This window comes from Fukomys damarensis, unplaced genomic scaffold (genome assembly GCF_012274545.1).
Source record: "Fukomys damarensis isolate Sample0158 unplaced genomic scaffold, DMR_v1.0_HiC HiC_scaffold_37, whole genome shotgun sequence".
NCBI classification, from domain to species: Eukaryota; Metazoa; Chordata; class Mammalia; order Rodentia; family Bathyergidae; genus Fukomys; species Fukomys damarensis.
The window spans coordinates 10,755,622-10,775,284 of NW_022900949.1; the positions used below are offsets into that span (position 1 = coordinate 10,755,622).

Consider the following 19,663-nt stretch of genomic DNA (forward strand, 5'->3'; position numbering starts at 1 on the left):
TTTTTTTTTTTTTTTTTTTTTTTTTTTGGTTGCAGTAATGAATTGAGCCCACGGCCCTTGCACTGAGCTCCATCCCAGCCCTTTTCTTTTTTTAATTTTAAGACCGTCCCCTAAATTCCTAAATTGCCTAGGCTGGGCTCGAACCTGAGAGTCCAGAGGCTTGAGTCCCCACTCTGCCATCAGTGCAGAGGCAGGTGCACCTTGCTCCTGGGAATCCTTTGTCCCTTAAGCTGCTCCTAGAGTAGTAGGTGTCCCTGGGAACATCAGAGCACTTACTTTCAGAAATCTCAGCCTAGGGACAAGGGGACTGAGGGCCAGCGCTGGGTTTCCTTGAGCCTTTGCAAAGCTCACACAGCCCGTGTCTCGTCTCCTTTTCTGTCTGTCCAGACCTCGGCCACAGCTGTCCGCAGAGACCCACACATTCCTTGGAACTAAGTAATGAAATTCCCCCGTCCACCCCGATATTGGAACTTAGACCTGGTGCCCGCTGGCGGCTTGTTTGGATTGTGTGTCACCCTGGCCCTGCTGACCCGCAGAGCCCACTTCTGCAAAGGCAGCTGGAGGCGGGGGTGCCTGGCCAGCCCCATGTGTGGAGCTGGCAGATGACACAGGGCTGCAAGGTGCCACAATTCCCGTCTTGCACAATGTTCTTGTGACTGCTTCCACGGAGAAGGACCTGGGAGGCGTTTGGCGGGGAGTCCCACATTTCGCTGACGCTTACCTTCACCCCTCACTTACCGCCCTTCCGCCCTCCCCCAGCATCTTTCCTCCAGGCCAGGGAAGGTGCTTTGGCGCTGGGGCCAGAGATGTCAGCTTCTTCTTCTTCTTTTTTTTTTGGTTGTATTTTTTAATTTTGGTTTTTGAGATCCGGTCTTGCTACATAGCCCAAACTGGCTTGGATGTGGTATTATACTTCTGCCAGCTTCCCGATTGCTGGGGTCACAAGTATGTGCCACCACACCTGGCTAGCACCTTCCACTTTTTCTTATTTACCATCACCTTGCCAGAAACTATGTAGGAAATAGTTTATTTCAGGGCTTCCAGAAAAACATCTCAGGGTGACGCCCTCCCAGGGTGGAGCGATTTCACCCACCTGTGGCGCACAGTAGGTTGTGACGTGGGCAGAAGTGGCCGTGGAGGCTGGGGCTTCACAGGTTCCCTGCCCTTTCTCAGCTTCTTCCCCAGTGAACCCCATTCCCAGTGGGGAAGTGGAATTGTGGGGCATCTCAGGGAGGGGCCCACAGTGCCCACTATGTCTCCATTTCTTTTTTGGGACTAGAGATGGAAACCAGGGCCTTGTCACTGAGCTACATCCCACCTGTTTTTATATTGTTTTATTTTGAGACAAGGTCTCAATAAATTGCCCAAACTGGACTCAAACTTCCAGTCCTTCTGCATCAGCCTCCAAATACCTGGGATTTTAGGCACGTGCCACCGTGCTCAGCTTGATTTCATCTTTTTATTATTATTTTGTTGTGGTTGTTGTTGTTTTGAGACAGGGTCTCCCAGTGATATTCAGGCTGGCCTTGAACTCACTATGTAGCCCAGGCTGGCCTCAAACTCACGACAATCCTCCTGCCTCAGCCTCTCAAGTGCTGGGATTATAGGCGTGCACCACCATGCTCAAATGATGTTTTCTTTTTGAAGACCAATTTGTAGCCAGGGGTGATAGTGTACACCTGTCCTCTCAGCTACTCAGGAGGCTGAGGCAAGGAGGACCACAAGTCCATCCTGGGCAACTCAGGGAATTAGTGAGACCCTGTTTCAAAACAAAAAATAAGGCTATCATGACTCTCCTTGCAGTAACTTGCCCTGTTTCCTCCAGGGTGTACTTTTGTTTTTTTCTCTTCTACTCGGCCCAAAATCACCCTGTAGAGCCAGTTTCTCCCTCACCCTTCTCTGTTATTTTTTCAAATAAACTTTGTCACTATTAAAAAAAATTTAAAAGGGCTGGGAATGTAGTTTAGGGCAAAGGCCTTGGCTTCACTGAAGAAAAAAAAAAAAAAAGTCTTGTTCAAAGCCCCAGTTCTCACTTTGTAATGTAAAATGTTTATGCTGTTGCAAGACACCCACAGCCTTCAGCCTGTTTGGAACAGTGGCTCTTTGTGTAGGGTGTTTTGGCTCTATTGCCAGGAACAGGAGGCAAGGCCCTGCCCAAACCAAAGTACTCAAGCCAGGCTAGCCTCAACTCACCGTGGTCCTCCTGCCCCCGGCTCCTGAGTGCTAGGATTAGAGGCACGTTCCCTCATGCCCAACTGTTGTGTTTTCAATAAAGTTTTCTCTTTTTTGTTTGTTTTTGTTTTTTGTTTTTTGAGACAGGGTCTCACTATGTAGTTGAGACTGACCTGGAACTCACTGTGTAGCCCAAGATGGTCTTGAACTCACAGTGATCCTCCTGCCTCAGTCTCCTGAGTACTGGGATTACAGCCATGTGCCATCATGCCCGGCTTCAATAAAGTTTTGATTCTGGGGTAAAAAAAAAAAACCTTTTTTTTTTTCAGTAGTTAAGAGACTTTTTTTTTTTACCTTTGGTATCAGGGGTTGAGCTCGGGACCTTGCGCTTGCGAAGCAGGCGGCAGAACCACTGAGCTAAATCCCTGGCCAGTTGAGTGACTTTAATAGCTATAATTACAGTGCTTGTTGAAATGAAAACTGAAAACAAGTATACAAAACGGTTGATTATTGGGGGCCGGGGATTTAGCTCAGTGGTGCAGCCACCTGCCTCATAAGTGCAAGGTCCTGAGTTCGATCCCCAGTACCAGAAGAAAAAAAGAAAAGGTTGATTATTAATCGTGTATGAAAGCAGTAAGAGGTTCCACAACACCAAACAGACCAGTTCTGAAGTTTTCCAAAGATACATTTAACAGCTCCGGCTTCTTTGGTGTTTATCAATATAAAAAATAAAAGAGTATGGAGCCGGGGATCTAGCTCAGTGGTTCCGCTGCCTGCTCTGGGATGGTCTGGAGTGCACCACCCAGCTTGCGTGCACTCCTGCTGGTGAGACCCAGGCTTCGGCCAAGGTGTCTGAGTGGGCACTGTGAACAGGGGCTGCCACTCTCGCTGCACACTGACCAAGGCGAGGGTGAGGCCAGTCCCTGCACCCTGTCATGGCCCTCCCAGCGCACTCCAAGGTGACTGTGTGAGCCTAAGTACAAACATAATGCTATGGACTGCAGGTGACCCAAAGCCAGGAGAGCCACGGGTCTCTGCTGTGACCACGCAGTGGATGTGGTTGTTCGTCGCATCTCTTGCGTTGCCAGAGGAACAACCTGTTGTTTTGTGTTCTGCCCAAACTGCCAAACCTGCATGAGGCATAGCCCCCTTTCTGTGTGTTCAAGTGTTCTCCTTATCTTGTCATTTTTAACTATTTTTAAAAGATACACTGAACTCGGGCCAGCTCAGTGGTTCCGCACCTGCCTGGCATGTGCAAGGTCCTGAGTTCGATTCCTCATATCAATGAATCAATGAATAAAAATTCACTGAGTGGGCCGGGAATTTAGCTCAGTGGTTCCGCCGCCTGCCTTACAAGAGCAAGGTCCTGAGTTCGATCTGCGGTACAAAAAAAAAAAAAATGCACTGAGTTTGGCTTAAAAACCAAATGGGTCCTGACACCAGTAGCTCCCGGAGGCCAGGTGGCCATGCACCCAAATCCCTTCTCAGTATTGACAGTGAGTTGATTTTTTTTTTCAATAAAAAAAGCTGAGTAATATTGCATAGGAGTACCAGAAACTGCTTCAGTGGGAATGGGAACTATTTCGATTAAATAAAAACCGGGCTGCAGACTGTGCCTGCACATGTACAGCACGGTGCGTGCACACTGCCCAACCCATGGACACAGCTTGTGGCACTCAGGACCAGGAGTCGCCACGTGGGAGGAAAGCGGAGGGCGGAGAGGAGGAAGTGAGGGGAGGGGGTTCTGGGTCACTTCCGGTTTTGGAGACAGGACAGCCAGTCCGGCCCTCCACAGAGCCCATCCCTATTAGTGGCACAGGTGGCCTGAAAGGACGTAAAGAGTCCAGCCCCAGCTCGTCTGTGATTGCAGCTGCACTCATCGCGTGGGGAGGCCCTGCTTGTTGGCAAACACAAGGACGGCAACCCAGCGTCCGGAAGCACGCGCTCTCTGTCACTGCTGTCCACCACGGAGATCAAGCCTGGGGTGTCTGGAAGCAGTGGCGCCACACTGGCCGGGCCTTGTCCTGGCCACACACACCCCGCACGGTAAAGCTCCTGTTCCTACATTCGACGGTCTCCATGTTGAAACCTCTGGTAGGGACGGTGGCCACAATCTCACCAAACTTCAGTTTACACAGAATCACCAGACTCGCCATGGCAATGCGCGTTTCTTTTTTTGCCAAAAAGGACCTTGAATAGGTTCACAAAGACATTCCCCATGCCTGTTGATTCTTGGAAGCGACACAGGCCAGAGACCTCAGCAGTGGCTGTTCCAAGTCAGGCACTGGTTTCATTCCCACAAGATGGCAGCACTGGGGTGGGGTGGGGGACTTTCTCTCTCTTTTTTTTTGGTTTTTTTTTTTTTTTAGAGGGTCTCACTATGTAGTTGAGACGGACCTGGAACTCATGATGTAGTCCAGGCTGGTCTCAAACTCACAGCAATCTTCCTGCCTCAGCCTCCCAAGTGCTGTGATTACAGGTGTGCAATACCACTCCCGGCTTTATTTTCTTATTTGAGACAGAGTCTCACTCTGTAACCTAGCCTGGCCTTGAATTCAGGCAATCTTCCTGCCTCAGCCTCCAGAGTTCTAGAATGACATGTGCCACCACATTTGACAAAAAGTAGTTTCTGACATTAAGATAAAATGTATTATACATAATATAAATTAATTATTTTTGCTTTATCAAAGTGTACAATGCAGCATTTTTAGTATATTCACAATGTTGCACAACTATCACTTTGTTTTTGTTTTTGTTTTTTTGTTTGTTTTTTGAGACAGGGTCTCACTATGTAGTTGAGACTGACCTGGAACTCACTATGTAGTCCAGGCTGGTCTTGAACTCACAGCGCTCTTCCTGCCTCAGCCTCCCGAGTGCTGGGATTACAGGCTTGCACCACCACGCCCAGCCTACAACTATCACTTCTAATTCTGAATTTTCCATCACCTTCAAAAGAAGCCCTGTCCATCTCCATAGCAGTCTTTCCTCGCCTCCCCAGCCTCAGCCCCCACAAGTCCACTTGTTTCCTATCTACAGAGTACTACACTGTGTGTCCTTCTACGTCTAACATCTCTTGCCAAACACATCCTCAAGGTCTGTCCACACTGTGTCCAGCCTCACTCCTCCTGGCTGAGTAATATTCCAGCCTGAGGACGGACCTTGCTGTGAGTGCCCATTCATCAGTTGATAGAGAATGGTGGTTTTTACCTTATGATTTTGCGGTGCTGTATGAGGTTTTTGTTTGTTTTTTATCTTGTCTTTTGAGACAGGGTCTTGCTATGTAGTTCAGACTGGCGTTGAATTCACCCGGTAGCCTAGGTCTCACTATCAAAGCACTGTATGAGTTTTTCTGTGACCCTATGTTTTTAGTTACCTGGGGTAGGTCTGCTGGGTCTTAGAGGAACCCTGTTTGAAGAGATGTCAGAATGCTTTCTGTGGTGGCTTACATCTAGTTGTCTCCCCAGAACCTCGTGGGGCCTTAGGTAGAACTTTTTGGAGGTGGCTAGATCTGGGTTGTGTGATACTGGGACTAAGAGTGCCCCACCTTGGGTATGGGCAGCACCAATCGAAGGGTGTACACCCTGGATGGGATGAAAGGGAGAGAGGAAGGCTTGCTGTTGCCGCTTCTGCTGTTGCCTGCCATTTTGCCTGCCCTGCTTTGCCGTGGACTATTTCTCCTCTGTGACGCCCCTCTGCCACACCACTGTCTCTTGGAGCCAGCTGACTATGGACTGGAAACCTCTGTAAACTGTGAGCTGAAACAAACCTTTCCTCCTTCAACTTTGGGTGTTGGGCATTTAATCTCAGCAAGAAGCAAAGTAACTGAGCCACTTTCCGATTGGCCACTTTTCCACCTGGCATTGTTAACCCGCCCTGTGTGTGGATCATGGCCTGATTTCTCACCCCGAGGCTCTGCCAGGCGGTGGGTGTGGTGGCTGTGAGGCAGCAGGCTGTGTCCTTATACCTGCTGCTGAGGCCTAAGGTCAGCCGGACCCTGAACCATTGGCAGTAGGGTGACTGGGCCCTGCCAGCGTCCATGGGTCCCACGACCCGTGACTGCCTACTCCTCTCCACCCCAACGCCTCTGCCCCGCCTTCACTGGCGTGAGGAACAGCACGACAGCCACTTCTGATCCATTGCCACACGCTCGCAGCCCTCCCACCTCTGCCTTCCCAGGCTGCCTGTCACTTTGGCTCAGGTTCCACTGCTCAGCCCCATTGCCCATCTGCTACCATCTTAAAATCCACCTCCTAGCCAGGTGCAGTGGCTCACACCTGTTCTGGCTACTCAGAGGCCGAGGCAGAAGGATCTCCAGTTTGAGGACAGCCTGGGCAACTTAGCAAGACTGAAGATAAACATTTTAAAAGGAGCCCTATTTGATGGTGCACACGGTCATCCCAGCACTCTGGGAGACTACAGCAGGAGGCTCAAAGTCCAACCCCAGTCTGAGTCTCTCCTACGTGTCAATGCCATTCACTTGGCCTGGTCCTCCAGAGGGGCCCCGGTTTGGTCTTCAGGCCTTGTCTGACCTGGTACCCAGGTAGCAGGCGATGCCTCCCTCCTCCCTCACCTCCAGACACCTTCCCCACCTGGTTCCAGAGCACCTGGCAGCCTCCTGCCCTGGCGTCTATTCCAGGAACATTATGCCACTTGGGCATTCAGAGCAAGCTTGGATTGTTAGCTAGGTCCCAGAAAAGCAGGTGGTACTCTGTTCTCTGTGTCACAAGGCAGGGAGAGAGTAAGTCACCAAGGCACCGAGAGGGTAAGCCCTGTGCTTGCCATCACACAGTGGTGCCGGGGTCCTTCTCTAGGGTCCTGACGGAGGCTCTATGCCATTGGTGGTGAACCTATGGCTGTATGTGGTGCACTGTTTGTATCACTGAAAGCTCTAACAGGTTCACCACCACTGCTCTTAGGCTCTGAACCTGGCCCGGCTGGGCTCAGGCCCCCGACTGCTGTGCTCTGGAAATCTTCAGGATCTGACTCTTACCACACTCAGCACCAGGGATGCCCATAAGTCCATCTCCTCAGAACCTTGCAACTCTCCTAAACTCTCCTCCTGTCCCAATAGCTTGAGGTCAGGACACCACAGTTCTCCTTCCCTGCCCCCTACTTCTTCCCTCCTTCCCTCCCTGCACCGAAAGAACAGAAAGACAAGACACAGGCGAGGCGTGGTGGCACCCACTTGTAATCCTAGCAATCAGGAGGCTGAGTCAGGAGGGTCACCGAGAGTTCAGTGCCTGTCTGGGCCTCATGATGAGTTCAAAGCCAGCCTGAGTCTCATAGAGAGAGCTTGTCTCAAAAAACAAAACAAAACAGACTACAGTCCAGACACAGCCACTAGCCAAAATGCTCCCCAGCCCCTCCCTGATCTTTGCTTCTGCTGTGGTTCCTGATGGTTAGCTCCCATCCCCACAGCTCCAAACATCACAGTGGCTGCAGGAAGAACCTGCTTTTTTTTCTTTTTCATTTTATTTTGAAACAAATCTCGCTAAATCTGATCATGCAGTCACAGACCACCCCTCATTTCACCTTAACTTCTCCTGTGACCACCCTGCCTCTTCATCCTGTGAATGCCACAAGCCTGATCCTTGGGAGGTAGGCAGATTTGGGTCTTGGGGCTCCCACCTCCTCAGGTTTGGCTGCTTCTTGAGTAAATTCGCTTTTGCATAACTCATTTCAGTGATTGGATTAAGCATGCAGAGGGCAAAACAGGCCTGGATGGGGCTCACAGGACAGGGCAGAGGACAAGTATTTTATAAGCGCCTAGAGCTGTACCAGGCTCTTCCCAAGGTGCTCAGTTCAGCCCTTAAAATAGAGACTTTGCCTGGTGTGGTGTCACATGTCACTTGGAAACTGAGGTAGGAGGGTTGCCATGAGTTCGAGGCTAGCCTGGGCTGTACAGTGAGTTTTAAGGCCAGCTTGAGACCCTGTCTCGAGAAACATAGAAACATACAAACAAAAAAAAAAACCCAACTTTTAAAATTTACCTATTTAGTTTTGCACTACTGGGGATTGAACCCAGAGCACTCACACTGAAATACATCCCCAGTTTTTCTTTCTTTCTTTTTGGTATGGGGGATCAAACTTGGGTTCTTACGCTTGTGAGGCAGACGGCAAAACCACTGAACTAAATCCCCAGCCCAGTTTTTTCTTTTCCCCCCTCTGGTACCAGGGATGAAATTCAGGACCTTGTGCCTGCAAGGCTGGCACGGCGCCACTGAGCTAAATCGAATCCCCAGCCTTTGTTTTTTTATTTAATGGTGTCAAACATTTATTTGAAAAGTGCAGGGTAAATGAAATGGGAGAAGCCAGCTCTGCAGAGTGAACTTGGGCCCAAGAGAAAAAGAGGGTAAAAGCAAACTGAAATTACACACCGAATCTTGAGAAACGTAATGTGGGCTACTGAGCAAACTCACGTCCAATAGTCTACATCCTCAGTTTTGTTTTGTTTTGAGACAGGGTCTTGCTAAGTTACTAAATTGCCAGGCTGGGCTCCAACTTGAGATTCTCCTGCTTCAGCCATCTGGAGTGCTGACAGTACAGGCATGGGCCATCACACACAGCTTACATTTTATTATAACATCACACAAAAGGGAAAACTGAGGGGCCAGGAATTTAGCTCAGTGGCGCCACTGCCTGTCTTGCAAGTGCAAGGTCCTCAATTTGATCCTCGGTCCGGAAAAAAAAAAAAAAAAAAAGAAGAAGAAGGGAAAACTGAGGCTAGGGGTGGAACTTGGACCTCACACAGAACCCCAAGAAAACTCCACTTGAAAGCCTGATGCAAAAATACACGTTAGACAGGGGCCTCCTGGGATTTAGCTCAGTGGCACCGTGCCTGCCTCACAAGCTCAAGGTCCCGAGTTTGATCTCCAGTACCAAAAAAAAAAAGTCTGAGAAAAAATACACATGGACAGCCTACTAGGCTTCCTGACCTAGGAGCAAAATGACCCGTGTCCCTGCTTGGGCCTCAGTTTCCAGGCCCATTCCTCCCGGAATTTGGGGGCTTTTTCTGTTCTGTTTTGAGACAGGGCCTCGCTATGTAGTTCAGGCTTCCCAAGCACTGGGATTATAGTATGCGCTGCCCCTCCCGGCTTCGTGGGATTTTCAAATTGCCCCAAGGAAGCCAAAATTGAACAGTAACTACCACTCCCGAGAGGCCTTGCAGCAAAATCACGCGAGAATTGACTAGACGCGCGACTAACCGCCGCTTTCGGAAAATTTAGGCTGTCTTCGGCGCTGCAGATCCCGGGCGTAGCTGTATTCAGGAGTTTGCCTAGGACAGCCCTAGGCGGGGCGGGGTAAAGGGGGCCTGAGTTGCACTTCTACGCAGGCGCAGTGAGCACAGGTTCTGAGTGGCGCATGCGTGGGGTTGTGCGAGCAGCGACGCCATGGACGACGAGGAGGAGACGTATCGACTCTGGAAAATCCGCAAGACCATCATGCAAGTAAGTAGCGCGTGGAACCTTGTTAAGCGGCCGTGAACTGCGGCCCATGCGGGGTCCCCAGACCTTCCGGTCCCCGGCGTTGGTCCTGTGGTGACTGAGAGGCGGGCGGCCGAAGCCGGACTCCGAGGGTCTCGAGTGTGCGCGCGGCGTGGGCGGGAGGGCGGCGCCGCTTCGCCCCTGGGCGCCCCTTTTGGTCCCTCTCTTCCCCTGCATCTCTCTTCCGGGCTGCCGCAGGGTCTGGCGTGGTCCGCGCCGTTTCTCTGCCTGCTCAGCTTCAGCCCTTCGTCTCTCCAGAGCCTCCCCGGCTTGGGGGTTCTGCCCCCAAAAGAAAGACCGGGCACGCGGGGACAAGGAGCGGGCACATCCTCCAGAGAACCCCTTGGCGATCTCTGTCCGGCTGCGCGTCTTGCTCCTTCCTGAGCCTGGGGAAGGTGGCGTCTTCGAGGCGGGGGTTTAGACGGTTTCTCCGAGTATGGGTCCGGCTGTGTTGATGGTGCGGAAACCAGGCCAATTCTGAGGGCCAGTCGTCCTGGGCCTTGCCTACGAAATTGGGGCTCGTCAGGGGGCATAGTAGCGCACCCCTGTCAGTCCCGCATTCGGGAGGCTGAGGCAGGAGATTCGCCATAAATTCGAGGCCAGCATGGGCACAGTGATTTCAAGGCTAGGCCTAACTGCCTAGGGAGATTGTTTCAGGAAAAGAAAAGAAAAGAGAGAGAGAAAAAAAATCAGAGTTCTTAGGCTGCCGGTGGAACTCAGTGGTAAGCACTTGTCTAGCGTGCACCCGGAGTTGCAACCGCAGCAAGGGAAAAAAAAAGAAAAGAAAGCCAGGCGTGGTAGCACACACCTGTAATCTCAGCAGTCTGGGAGGCTGAAGCAAGAGGATCTCAGGTTTGAGCCCAGTCTCAGCAAGTTAGCAAGACCCTGCATCAACATTAAAATAAATAAATAAATAAAAATCAGGGTTTCTGAGTAGGTGAACCCCTCAAAAAAGACCTGGTGAAGGAAGAAGAGGTCAGAGCCTTTTCTTAACCTTGCCTCCCTGCCCCTTTTGTGAATGAAATCCCCTGTAGCCTGATTATCTGTCCGCAACACCATAAGTGTGAGATCACACCTGTTTGGTCCCTGTCTTTGAGGCGAGTCTGTAAAGCTGTTGAAGGAAGGACTGTGTAGGTTTAGCCGCATCCAGACCCCTGCGAGTCCTTGTGAGCCACCGGGACTGACTGTGTTGGCCTTATTCTATGGGGTGACTGTGGGGACAGTAGGGGGACAGTGGCTCAGTCACGTGACTCAATACGTTCTTTTTTTAAAAATTGAATTTATTGGTACATTCTAGGTAGACAGTACAGTTATATTCATTACTTAATATGTTCTTTGTGGGGTTTGTTGTTGTTGTTTTTTGTTTGTTGAGACAGGGTCTCACTGTGTAGTTGAGACTGACCTGGAACTCTCTAGATAGCCCAGGCTGGTCTCTTGAACTCACAGTAATCCTCCGGCCTCAGCCTCCACCACTCCCGGCCTGTGGTTTTTATTTTGAGATAGGATCTTGCTGTGTTGCCCAGGTGGGATATGAATTTAGTTTTCAGCTGCCTTAGACTCCTGACTAGCAGGGATGACAGGTCCATGCCACTTTGTTTTCAGTACTAGGTATCGAGCCTAGGGCCTTCAGGGTGAGTGAGCTACATCCATATTTGTATTTTATTTCTTATTTTTCAGACGTGACTCAATATGTTCTTTTTTTTAAAATTGAATTTATTGGTACATTCTAGGTAGACAGTACAGTTATATTCATTACTTAATATGTTCTTTGTGGGGTTTGTTGTTGTTGTTTTTTGTTTGTTGAGACAGGGTCTCACTGTGTAGTTGAGACTGACCTGGAACTCTCTAGATAGCCCAGGCTGGTCTCTTGAACTCACAGTAATCCTCCGGCCTCAGCCTCCACCACTCCCGGCCTGTGGTTTTTATTTTGAGATAGGATCTTGCTGTGTTGCCCAGGTGGGATATGAATTTAGTTTTCAGCTGCCTTAGACTCCTGACTAGCAGGGATGACAGGTCCATGCCACTTTGTTTTCAGTACTAGGTATCGAGCCTAGGGCCTTCAGGGTGAGTGAGCTACATCCATATTTGTATTTTATTTCTTATTTTTCAGATGGTTTAGCTAAGCTGCCTAAGTGAGACTCTTAACTTATAATCTTTGTGCTTCAGCCTCCCAGAGTACTGGGATTACAGCCCTGAACAACCATGCCTGGCTGAGCTCTTATCTTGCTGAGGTTCTGTGCCCTGGGTTCACCTAGCTGTTTCTCTCTGCAGTTGTGCCATGACCGTGGCTACCTGGTGACCCAGGATGAATTGGATCAGACATTGGAGGAGTTCAAAGCCCAGTTTGGGGACAAGCCGAGTGAAGGGCGTCCACGGCGCACTGACCTCACTGTGCTGGTGGCTCACAACGATGACCCTACAGACCAGATGTTTGTCTTCTTTCCAGGTGAGGGCCTGTCCTGGCCTTTGGCCACATGGTGTTCCCCAGAGGTCATAGTTCTGTGGTGTCAGCTCTGGTGTGGCTTAGGTACCTCACCCGTTGGCAGTCTCCTCCCCTCAGTCCTCATCTTCCCCTGCTGGCCAGCCCTGAGTGTCGTATGGGCCTACCTTCCTCTGCTTCCCCCATGCAGCCTGGGTGAGTCTGCCCTGAGTCTCCCTCAGAGGTATGATAGGTTTCCCGGCTGGCCCATTTCCCACTGATTTCCCTCCTCGGTCTGCCTGACAAGTGTGCACTGATATTATTTTTTAAAACCCACTTTGGGTACTTTTTCCAGGAAACACCGGGTGCCCTTGGGACCCCTGCCCTCCTGTCCTGCCTCCTCCCTGAGGCTGCTCCTAGGTGTCTGCCCCTCCCCCAGCCAGGTTCCAAAGCCCTGGAAGGTTGTTGGCAGGGATGTTGACAGCACTTTGAAGACCCAGCCAGCACCAAGACTCTGGGATGTGGGCCAAAAATAACATGGTGGCTGGTCCAGGTGGCTCTTCTAGAGTAAGCGTCCCCTGTGTGTGAGATGTTTATCAGAAAGCCTGGTGCTGATTACCTGCTTCCCTGTAGAGCCATCTCCTCTCCTGGCTTTGGAGCCTCCCCAGGGTCAGAGGTCTCACCTTGCTCCCTGGCCTCTAGGGGACGTTGCAGGTGTCACTGCTCCTGACAGGACAGGATTGAGCTCCCCCCCTGTGCCAGCCCGCTTAGGCTGTTGGTACAAATTGTCAGATAGGCACCTTCAAACGCTGACATCTATTTCTCACAGTTCTGGAGGTGAGAAATCCAAGGCCAGGGTGTCATCAGGGCTGTGTCTTTCTGAGGCCCTCCCCTTGGGTAGGAAAGAGTACCTTCTCCCTGTGTTTTCCCATAGTTGTCACCCTAATGACCTCATTGTACCTTGTTTTTTTGTTGTTGGTTTTTTTCCTTGTACTGGGGATCGCATCCATGATTTGCTCAAGCTAGGCAAGTGCTCTCCACTGAGCTCTATCCCAAGCACTTTTTACTTATATTTTTGAGATGAGGTCTCCCTAATTTGTCCAGGCTGGCACTAAACTTGTGATCCTCCTGCCTCAGCCTTATGAGTAGCTGGGATGAGAGGTGTACATTACCAGGCCTGGCCCCTTAATCACTTCGTTTATTTTAATTTGTTGAGGCAGGGTCTCAATGTGAGTTTAGGCTGGCCTCAAGCCCATTTTGTGGGCCAGGCTGGCCTCTTAATTGCCTCAAATGCACTCACATTCTGAGGTCCTGGGAGTCTGGGCTTCAGCATATTTGGTGGCCCAGGTGGTTGGGACAGGAGGCTGAGGCAGAGCGGCCATCCCTGCAGGAGCCTGTGCCAGCTCCTGTGCTCTGAGTCCCCTAGCCCAGGTGTTCTGCCTCCTGGCGGTCAGCCAGCTTTATTTCCCCAGTGTCTCCCAAGCCCCACCTCTTGGGGCACCAACCCCATCCTCTAGGAATGGGTCCCCAGGTTGCACTGGGCCTCCTGGGGGGTCCTCTGACTCTCTCCTGGTGCTGTTGAGGCAGCCAGCCCTATCCTGGGATCCTGCTGCTTGGGTCTGAGCAGGGACACTGAGGCCCCAGAAGGCTCTAGGCTAGCCCCTGATGCAGCGGTGGGGCGGGACTTCTGGTCAGTGTCAGCACACGTCTGTCCTCAGAGGAGCCCAAGGTGGGCATCAAGACCATCAAGGTGTACTGCCAGCGCATGCAGGAAGAGAACATCACCCGCGCGCTCATCGTGGTGCAGCAGGGCATGACACCTTCTGCCAAGCAGGTGGGTGCCCTCTCTTCCTCGCTTCCTCTGCTCCCCCCTCGGGCCCACTGTGCCACGCTGTTATCTTCCCCAGCCTCAGGTCCTGACACAGCTTTGGGAACTCAGACTGTCCTGCCTGGAATGATTGGCTCTTAGCCCAGGTTCCTGTCCCTTTGCCTGGTGGCCAGACAGGACCGGGGTCCCTGGGCATATATCACTATTTTCCCCCTGTCATTTGGACGGAGCTAAGCTGTTGTGGGTTTGCGGACTTGTGAGGATGGAGGGTGGAGAGCTGTCCTGTCCCTGGCCAGCCCAGGCAGCGGGGTCTGTGGTCATGTGCAGTGGTGCCGCTTTATGGGGAGGGTCTCTGGCAGATGGCGGGTGCTGAAGCTCCATGTGGGCCGCGACCCATGCCAGCTCTGACATGAGGCCTTGGAAATCCTGAGGACCAGGTGACGGGTGGAGGATATGCAAGCCAGATGCTTCCTTTCTGATGTGTGCTGGGATGTGTGTGGAGGTGCAGCTGCCCAAACCATATGGTGCCTGTGTCCCCTACAGTCTCTGGTGGACATGGCGCCCAAGTACATCCTAGAGCAGTTTTTGCAGCAGGAGCTGCTGATCAACATCACGGAGCACGAGGTGGGACCTGTGATGGGCAAAGGGAGGGAGAGGGCCCCAGGCTGGGGTTCCTGTGGGTGGTGAGTTGGAGCTGGTTGCTGTGTGGGCCCAGCCTCCCCTGCATGTGGTCAGGGCGGGGGCTCACCCAGGGTTCTGCTGACGTCCCCGAGCACCAGGTGGAAATTGTTGCCCAGCCTGTCTGTCAGAGGTCACCTGAGGATCTGTGAATTCTGATTGGTGTGTTCATCTCAGCAGCTGGTCCCAGAGCACGTTGTCATGACCAAGGAGGAGGTGACGGAGCTGCTGGCCCGATAGTATCCTTTCAGGCCCCTGGACTGCCCAACTCCTTCCCCTGTCCTGTCCCTCTCCCTCTGGGCTCCTTGAATTCCTGCCCCAAGAGCCAGCCAGCCTTTTCCCTGACCACTGCCCAGTAAACTCCGGGAGAACCAGTTGCCCCGCATCCAGGCAGGGGACCCTGTGGCCCGCTACTTTGGGATAAAGCGAGGACAGGTGAGTGGCCCCTGGGGAACCCCTGCACCTGCCCACTTGAGGCCTGCCCTTCATCCCTCCCAACAGCCCTGCAGGAGCCCAGGTCTGAAGGGTCCTCAGGACCACACCCCCACTCCCTTTAAAGCCAGGGCCACTGGGGCCCAGCAAAGAGAATGGCCCTGGGCTTCCCAGCTGGCCTTTGGCAGCCTGCTGCTTAGCCCCAGCCCTGTCCCATGGCTCTGCAGGTGGTGAAAATCATCAGGCCCAGCGAGACGGCAGGCAGGTACATCACTTACCGGCTGGTGCAGTAGCCATGGAGTAAGCGGGTGAGAGAAATGGATGGACAGACGGCCCCTGCTGCCGAAGCCCCCTGTGTCTTGGCCATGGTTGGGCTTTAGCCTCCTTGGAGGTCAGGTCCTACCTGACCCCAGTGCATCCCTGTCCTGTCCAGGTCGGCCTGGCTCACATGGCTGTCGCCTCCCTTCTAGCAGCCCCTGCAGATGGATAGATGGACGTGGTCTCGTTTGTCTCCTGTGGAGACTGCCGCAGCCTCCTTGCTGCTACACCTCTGGACACCCCAGGACAGCAGCCACTGCCTCGGTTTACCTTATCTGGATGAAGATTTCAGTGGCTGCATCTGGCTGAGGCCTCAGAAAGGACATGGTGCTGTCCGAGGAGGCCACTTGGGGGCAGCTGTGTGAGTCCTCGTGCTCGGGCAGCCTGGCTCTAACAGGGCTTCCTCTCCCCGTGGCCCTGACATGCCGCTGCCTGTTCTACTCATGGTCCCTGGCGTGGGCTGCCCATGTGCGCCTGTGGCCTGTCCCCACCCAGCCTCCTGCACTGTGACTCTGTCCCTGCACACACATTGTAGTCAGCAGGGTACAAGGTCACAGCTTGATCGAGTTCTGAGTTGAATAGAGCATTGCGTGTTCTAAAAATTACGGCTATTTTGAATAAAATAAACTTGTCTGGAACACCAAGGCTGAGTCCTGGCTTTCCACGGGGTGGCCTTGCCCTGAGCCTCAGGGTCAGCTGGTGGGACCTGGTTTGTAGGTGGATGCCCCGCCACCCTTCCCTGCTCCTGTGGCTCCTGGTGGGTCTGTGCTGGGTCCCCTTCAGGAGCATGCTGATCTGCCCTTTCCAGGTCTGTCTGCTTCCTTCTAGTATCTTGTTTCAGAGGCTTTTGTCTGCATGGGGTAGCAGTTTTGTTTTTTTGTTTGTTTTTGTTTTGAGACAGGGTCTCACTATGTAGTTGAGACTGACCTGGAACACACTGTGTAGCCCAGGCTGGTTTTGAACTCGGTGATCCTCCTGCCTCAGCCTTAGGAGTGCTGGGATTACAGGTGTGCACCACCACACCCAGCTAACGGTTTTGTTTTGATTCTGGGGATCAAACCAAGGCCTGACACACCAGGAAGGCACTCACCCCTGAGCCACACCCTCTGCCTAGTCAGTGGATTTTAATCAGCTCATAAGATGCGCAGCCCTTATTTGTCTTCAAATCCAGAATATCCTATCATCAGCAGGAAGCCCCCGTCCCCATGAGCAGTCATCCATTGCCTCCTCACCCCCTGGTACCCAGGCAGCCACTAGCGTGTCTCAGCAGGCCACGTCACAGCCTCACTCCTGCCCTAGCCCAGTCGGGGGCTGGAAGCACCATGTGTGTTTCTGTTCCTAAGTCTTGTGTGGCTCTTTTCGGCTTTCAGCCGCTGAGCAGCATCGCCATGAACATGTGTGCAGTTTCTTGCACAGAGAGGTCTTTTGTTCTCTGGTGCACACCCCTTGGGGGTGTCACAGGTGACTGCGGACTGGAGGGAACACCTGAGCCCCAGGCCAGTTCACACATGGCCGCACTGTCTCACATATTTTCCCCGCTGTGCCAAAGCTTGGGTCCTTAAGCCTCCAGCACCTGGTGCTTTTTGGTCACACCTGTCCAGGTGGGATTGAGCAACTTCTGTTTCCCTCTTTGGCTGTTTAGATAACATCATTGGAGGGGTTCTGTGCGCATCCTCTCCCTGTCATCTCATTGGTTACTTGATCTTATTTATTCTTTGAGACAATGTCTCACTGAATTGCCCAGGCTAGTCTTCCATTTACCATCCTCTTGTGTTTTTTTGTTTTGATTTTTCTGTTTTTCTTGTGTTTTGTTTTTTAAATTTATTGGTACATTTGAGGTATACAATATAATGACATTTATTATTGGAAATTTGCATCTTTACATAATTCATCTTGGTTCTATTCCCACCCCCACCCCCACTCCCCTTTTTTGTACCGGGGATCAAACTCAGGACCTTGTGCTTTCCAGGCAGGTGGTAGAACCGCTGAGCTAAATCCCCAGCCCCTTGTTTGTTTGCTTTGTTTTGTTTTTTGAGACAGGGTCTCACTATGTACTTCAGACTGCTCTGGAACTTACTGTGTTGTCCAGGCTGGTCTCAAACTAGCAGTGATCCTCCTGCCTCAGCCTCCTGAGTGCTGGGATTACAGGCGTGTGCTACCACGCCCGGCTTGTTTTTTTGAAACAGTCTCACTTGGTAGTTCAAACTGGCCTTAAACTCACCTTGTAGCCCATGCTGGCCTCAAACTCACATCAGTTCTCCTGCCTCAGCCTCCAGAGTGTTGGCATAACAGATGTGTACCACCACATCTGGCTTTCCAACAGATTTTAAAAAATATTTTCTAAATACCTATCAAAGCTGGGCATGGTAGCACAACCCTGTAATCCCAGCAGTTTGGGAAGCTAAGGCAGTAAGACTGCCAAGTTCAAGCTCAGCCTGAGCGATTTTGCAAAAGCTGTCTCAGAATAAAAAATAAGGAGATGTAGCTCAGCATATAAACCGTGGATTTAATCCCTAGGGCTGCAGAATAACAAGGACCCAAAACACCATTTTTAACTTTGGGCATTTGCAAGTGGGGCCTTGATCTGTTTGGAACCCACTCCAGGTACCAGGTGACTTGGGGACAGCCTGGCCTGGGCAGACAGTGGTCCAGATGCTTTGCCAAGCAGATGAGTGAGTTTACATGAGAGCCACAGCCACATGGGCTGTCTTGGGAACCTCTCTCCCCCGGGTCTGTTTAGGTGTGTTGAGTTTTATAGAACACCTTACAGGTTTGACAAGTCTCCTCTTTCTCTGCAAATATATAACACTGTTTTGCAAAGTCATCTTGGTCAAAATAAGCCAGACACAGGACAACCAGCACCACAGGGTCCCACTCCCAGGAAGCCCCAGCGTGGTCAGATCCACAGGGACAGGAAGGAGGACGGTGGTGCCAGGCTGGGGAGGGGACGGGAATCAGTGTTTTCTGGGGACAGACATCAGCTGGGGAGATGAAAAGTCCTGAAGGTAGACGGTGGGGACAGCACATGGCCGTGAGATGGCACCCAGTGTCACTGAGGTACTTAGAAGTAAAGGTGAGCTGGGCACAGTGGCATGTACCTGTAATCCCAGCACTTGAGAGGCTGAGGCAGGAGGACCACAAATTTAAGGCCAGCCCAGACTACATACACAGGGAGGTCTTAGGGTGAATTTACAATCTCAGTTTTTGAGTATTTTATACATGAATTTGGAGTCACCTCTGGCAAGGCCCAGGAAGGATCCCTTTGGCATTTTGTGTTTGCTTTGATTCTGAAGCTGGGTGTGAGCATCTTTGACTTCAGGTGCCAGTAGGTCTTCCAAAGTGAAGGAAATTTGCTGTGGGTCAGCTCCCTGACCCTGGCTTTCCCCTTCCCAACAAGCCCTCCCAGTTCCCGGTTCCCAGATTGGCCAGGAAGTGAGCATGGTCCAAGCAAGGTGGGCAGGACTATGGCCCCAGCTTCAGGGCTCCTAGCGTGATAGTGCAGGAGGCTCCTTGGGCACCAGGGTCAAGCTGTGTTGAGCCTCACCTGAAGCTGGCTCTGGCTGTGAAGTCACAGCATTTGGTGAGCTGCCTGTGAACTGGTGCTGGCATACTGGTCCTGTGTAGGGCATTCAGAGGGGTGGGGTGTCAAGTGCCGATCTAGCATGTGTGAGACTCTGGGCTACTCCCTGAGCACTCTCCTTCAAAAGAAAAAGCACCTAAAATGCACCAGTAAACTTAATGGAAAAGAAAAAGTAGCGTTCCCAGCCACCCTTCTTGCTGGCCTATCCTGGTGAGGAAGAGGTTTCCATGTCACATATTCCCCAACTAATGCTAGGAAGTAACAGCGGCTTTGCAGGACCAGAGGCTGTGCTGAGGTGTGTGCTCAGCATAGGCCCTGGCTTCCATCCCTAGCACTAGAAAAGAAATATAGCTGAGTGTGGTGTCACAGGCCCGTCACCCCAGTACTCTGGGAGGCTGAGGCAGGAGGATGGCTAGTTTGAGGCCAGCCTGGACTATATAGTGAGAACCTGTCTCAAAAAACACAAAAAAATTTTAAAAAGAGCCAGGATGTAACTTAGTGGATCATCCCTGGGTTCAGTCTCCAGTACCACAAAAATAAGGAGTATTTGAAGGTCAATAAATTATTTTGTTTGTTTGTTTTTAAGACACAGTCTTACTAGAGTTCAAAATGGCTTTGAACACACTAGCCCAGGCTAGCCTCAAACTTGCAGTGATCCTCCTGATTCAGCCTCCTGAGTACTGGGATTACAGGTGTGTGCCACGACCACACCTGGCAAACAAGTTTTTGGTAAAGTGTCAGTAAATATTTTC

At 51.6% G+C, this 19,663-nt stretch overlaps 1 protein-coding gene across 3 annotated transcripts; it reads left to right on the forward strand.

Annotated features, from left to right (window-relative positions):
• Positions 1–9,493: 9,493 nt before the first annotated feature.
• On the forward strand, positions 9,494–15,975 carry Polr2e (RNA polymerase II subunit E). Of its 3 annotated transcripts, none has more exons than XM_010634955.3 (8): positions 9,494–9,620; positions 11,928–12,102; positions 13,794–13,909; positions 14,447–14,527; positions 14,759–14,820; positions 14,938–15,016; positions 15,241–15,321; positions 15,447–15,975. In XM_010634955.3, exons 1-7 carry the CDS (start codon positions 9,564–9,566, stop codon positions 15,304–15,306), a joined length of 636 nt encoding a protein of 211 aa, XP_010633257.1. In that variant the 5' UTR covers positions 9,494–9,563; the 3' UTR covers positions 15,307–15,321; positions 15,447–15,975. The 3 variants fall into 3 exon arrangements, with proteins under 3 accessions (XP_010633257.1, XP_033615472.1, XP_010633258.1); XM_033759581.1 differs by having other exon boundaries at positions 15,484–15,975; XM_010634956.3 differs by having other exon boundaries at positions 9,495–9,620; positions 14,762–14,820.
• The last annotated feature ends 3,688 nt before the right edge of the window (positions 15,976–19,663 follow it).

Coding starts and splice junctions, on each gene's coding strand:
- Polr2e (XM_010634955.3), top strand. CDS start 9,564: ATGGACGACGAGGAGGAGACGTATCGACTCTGGAAAATCCGCAAGACC. Junction 9,621..11,927: donor TCCGCAAGACCATCATGCAA/GTAAGTAGCGCG, acceptor TTCTCTCTGCAG/TTGTGCCATGACCGTGGCTA. Junction 14,528..14,758: donor TCAACATCACGGAGCACGAG/GTGGGACCTGTG, acceptor TGTTCATCTCAG/CAGCTGGTCCCAGAGCACGT.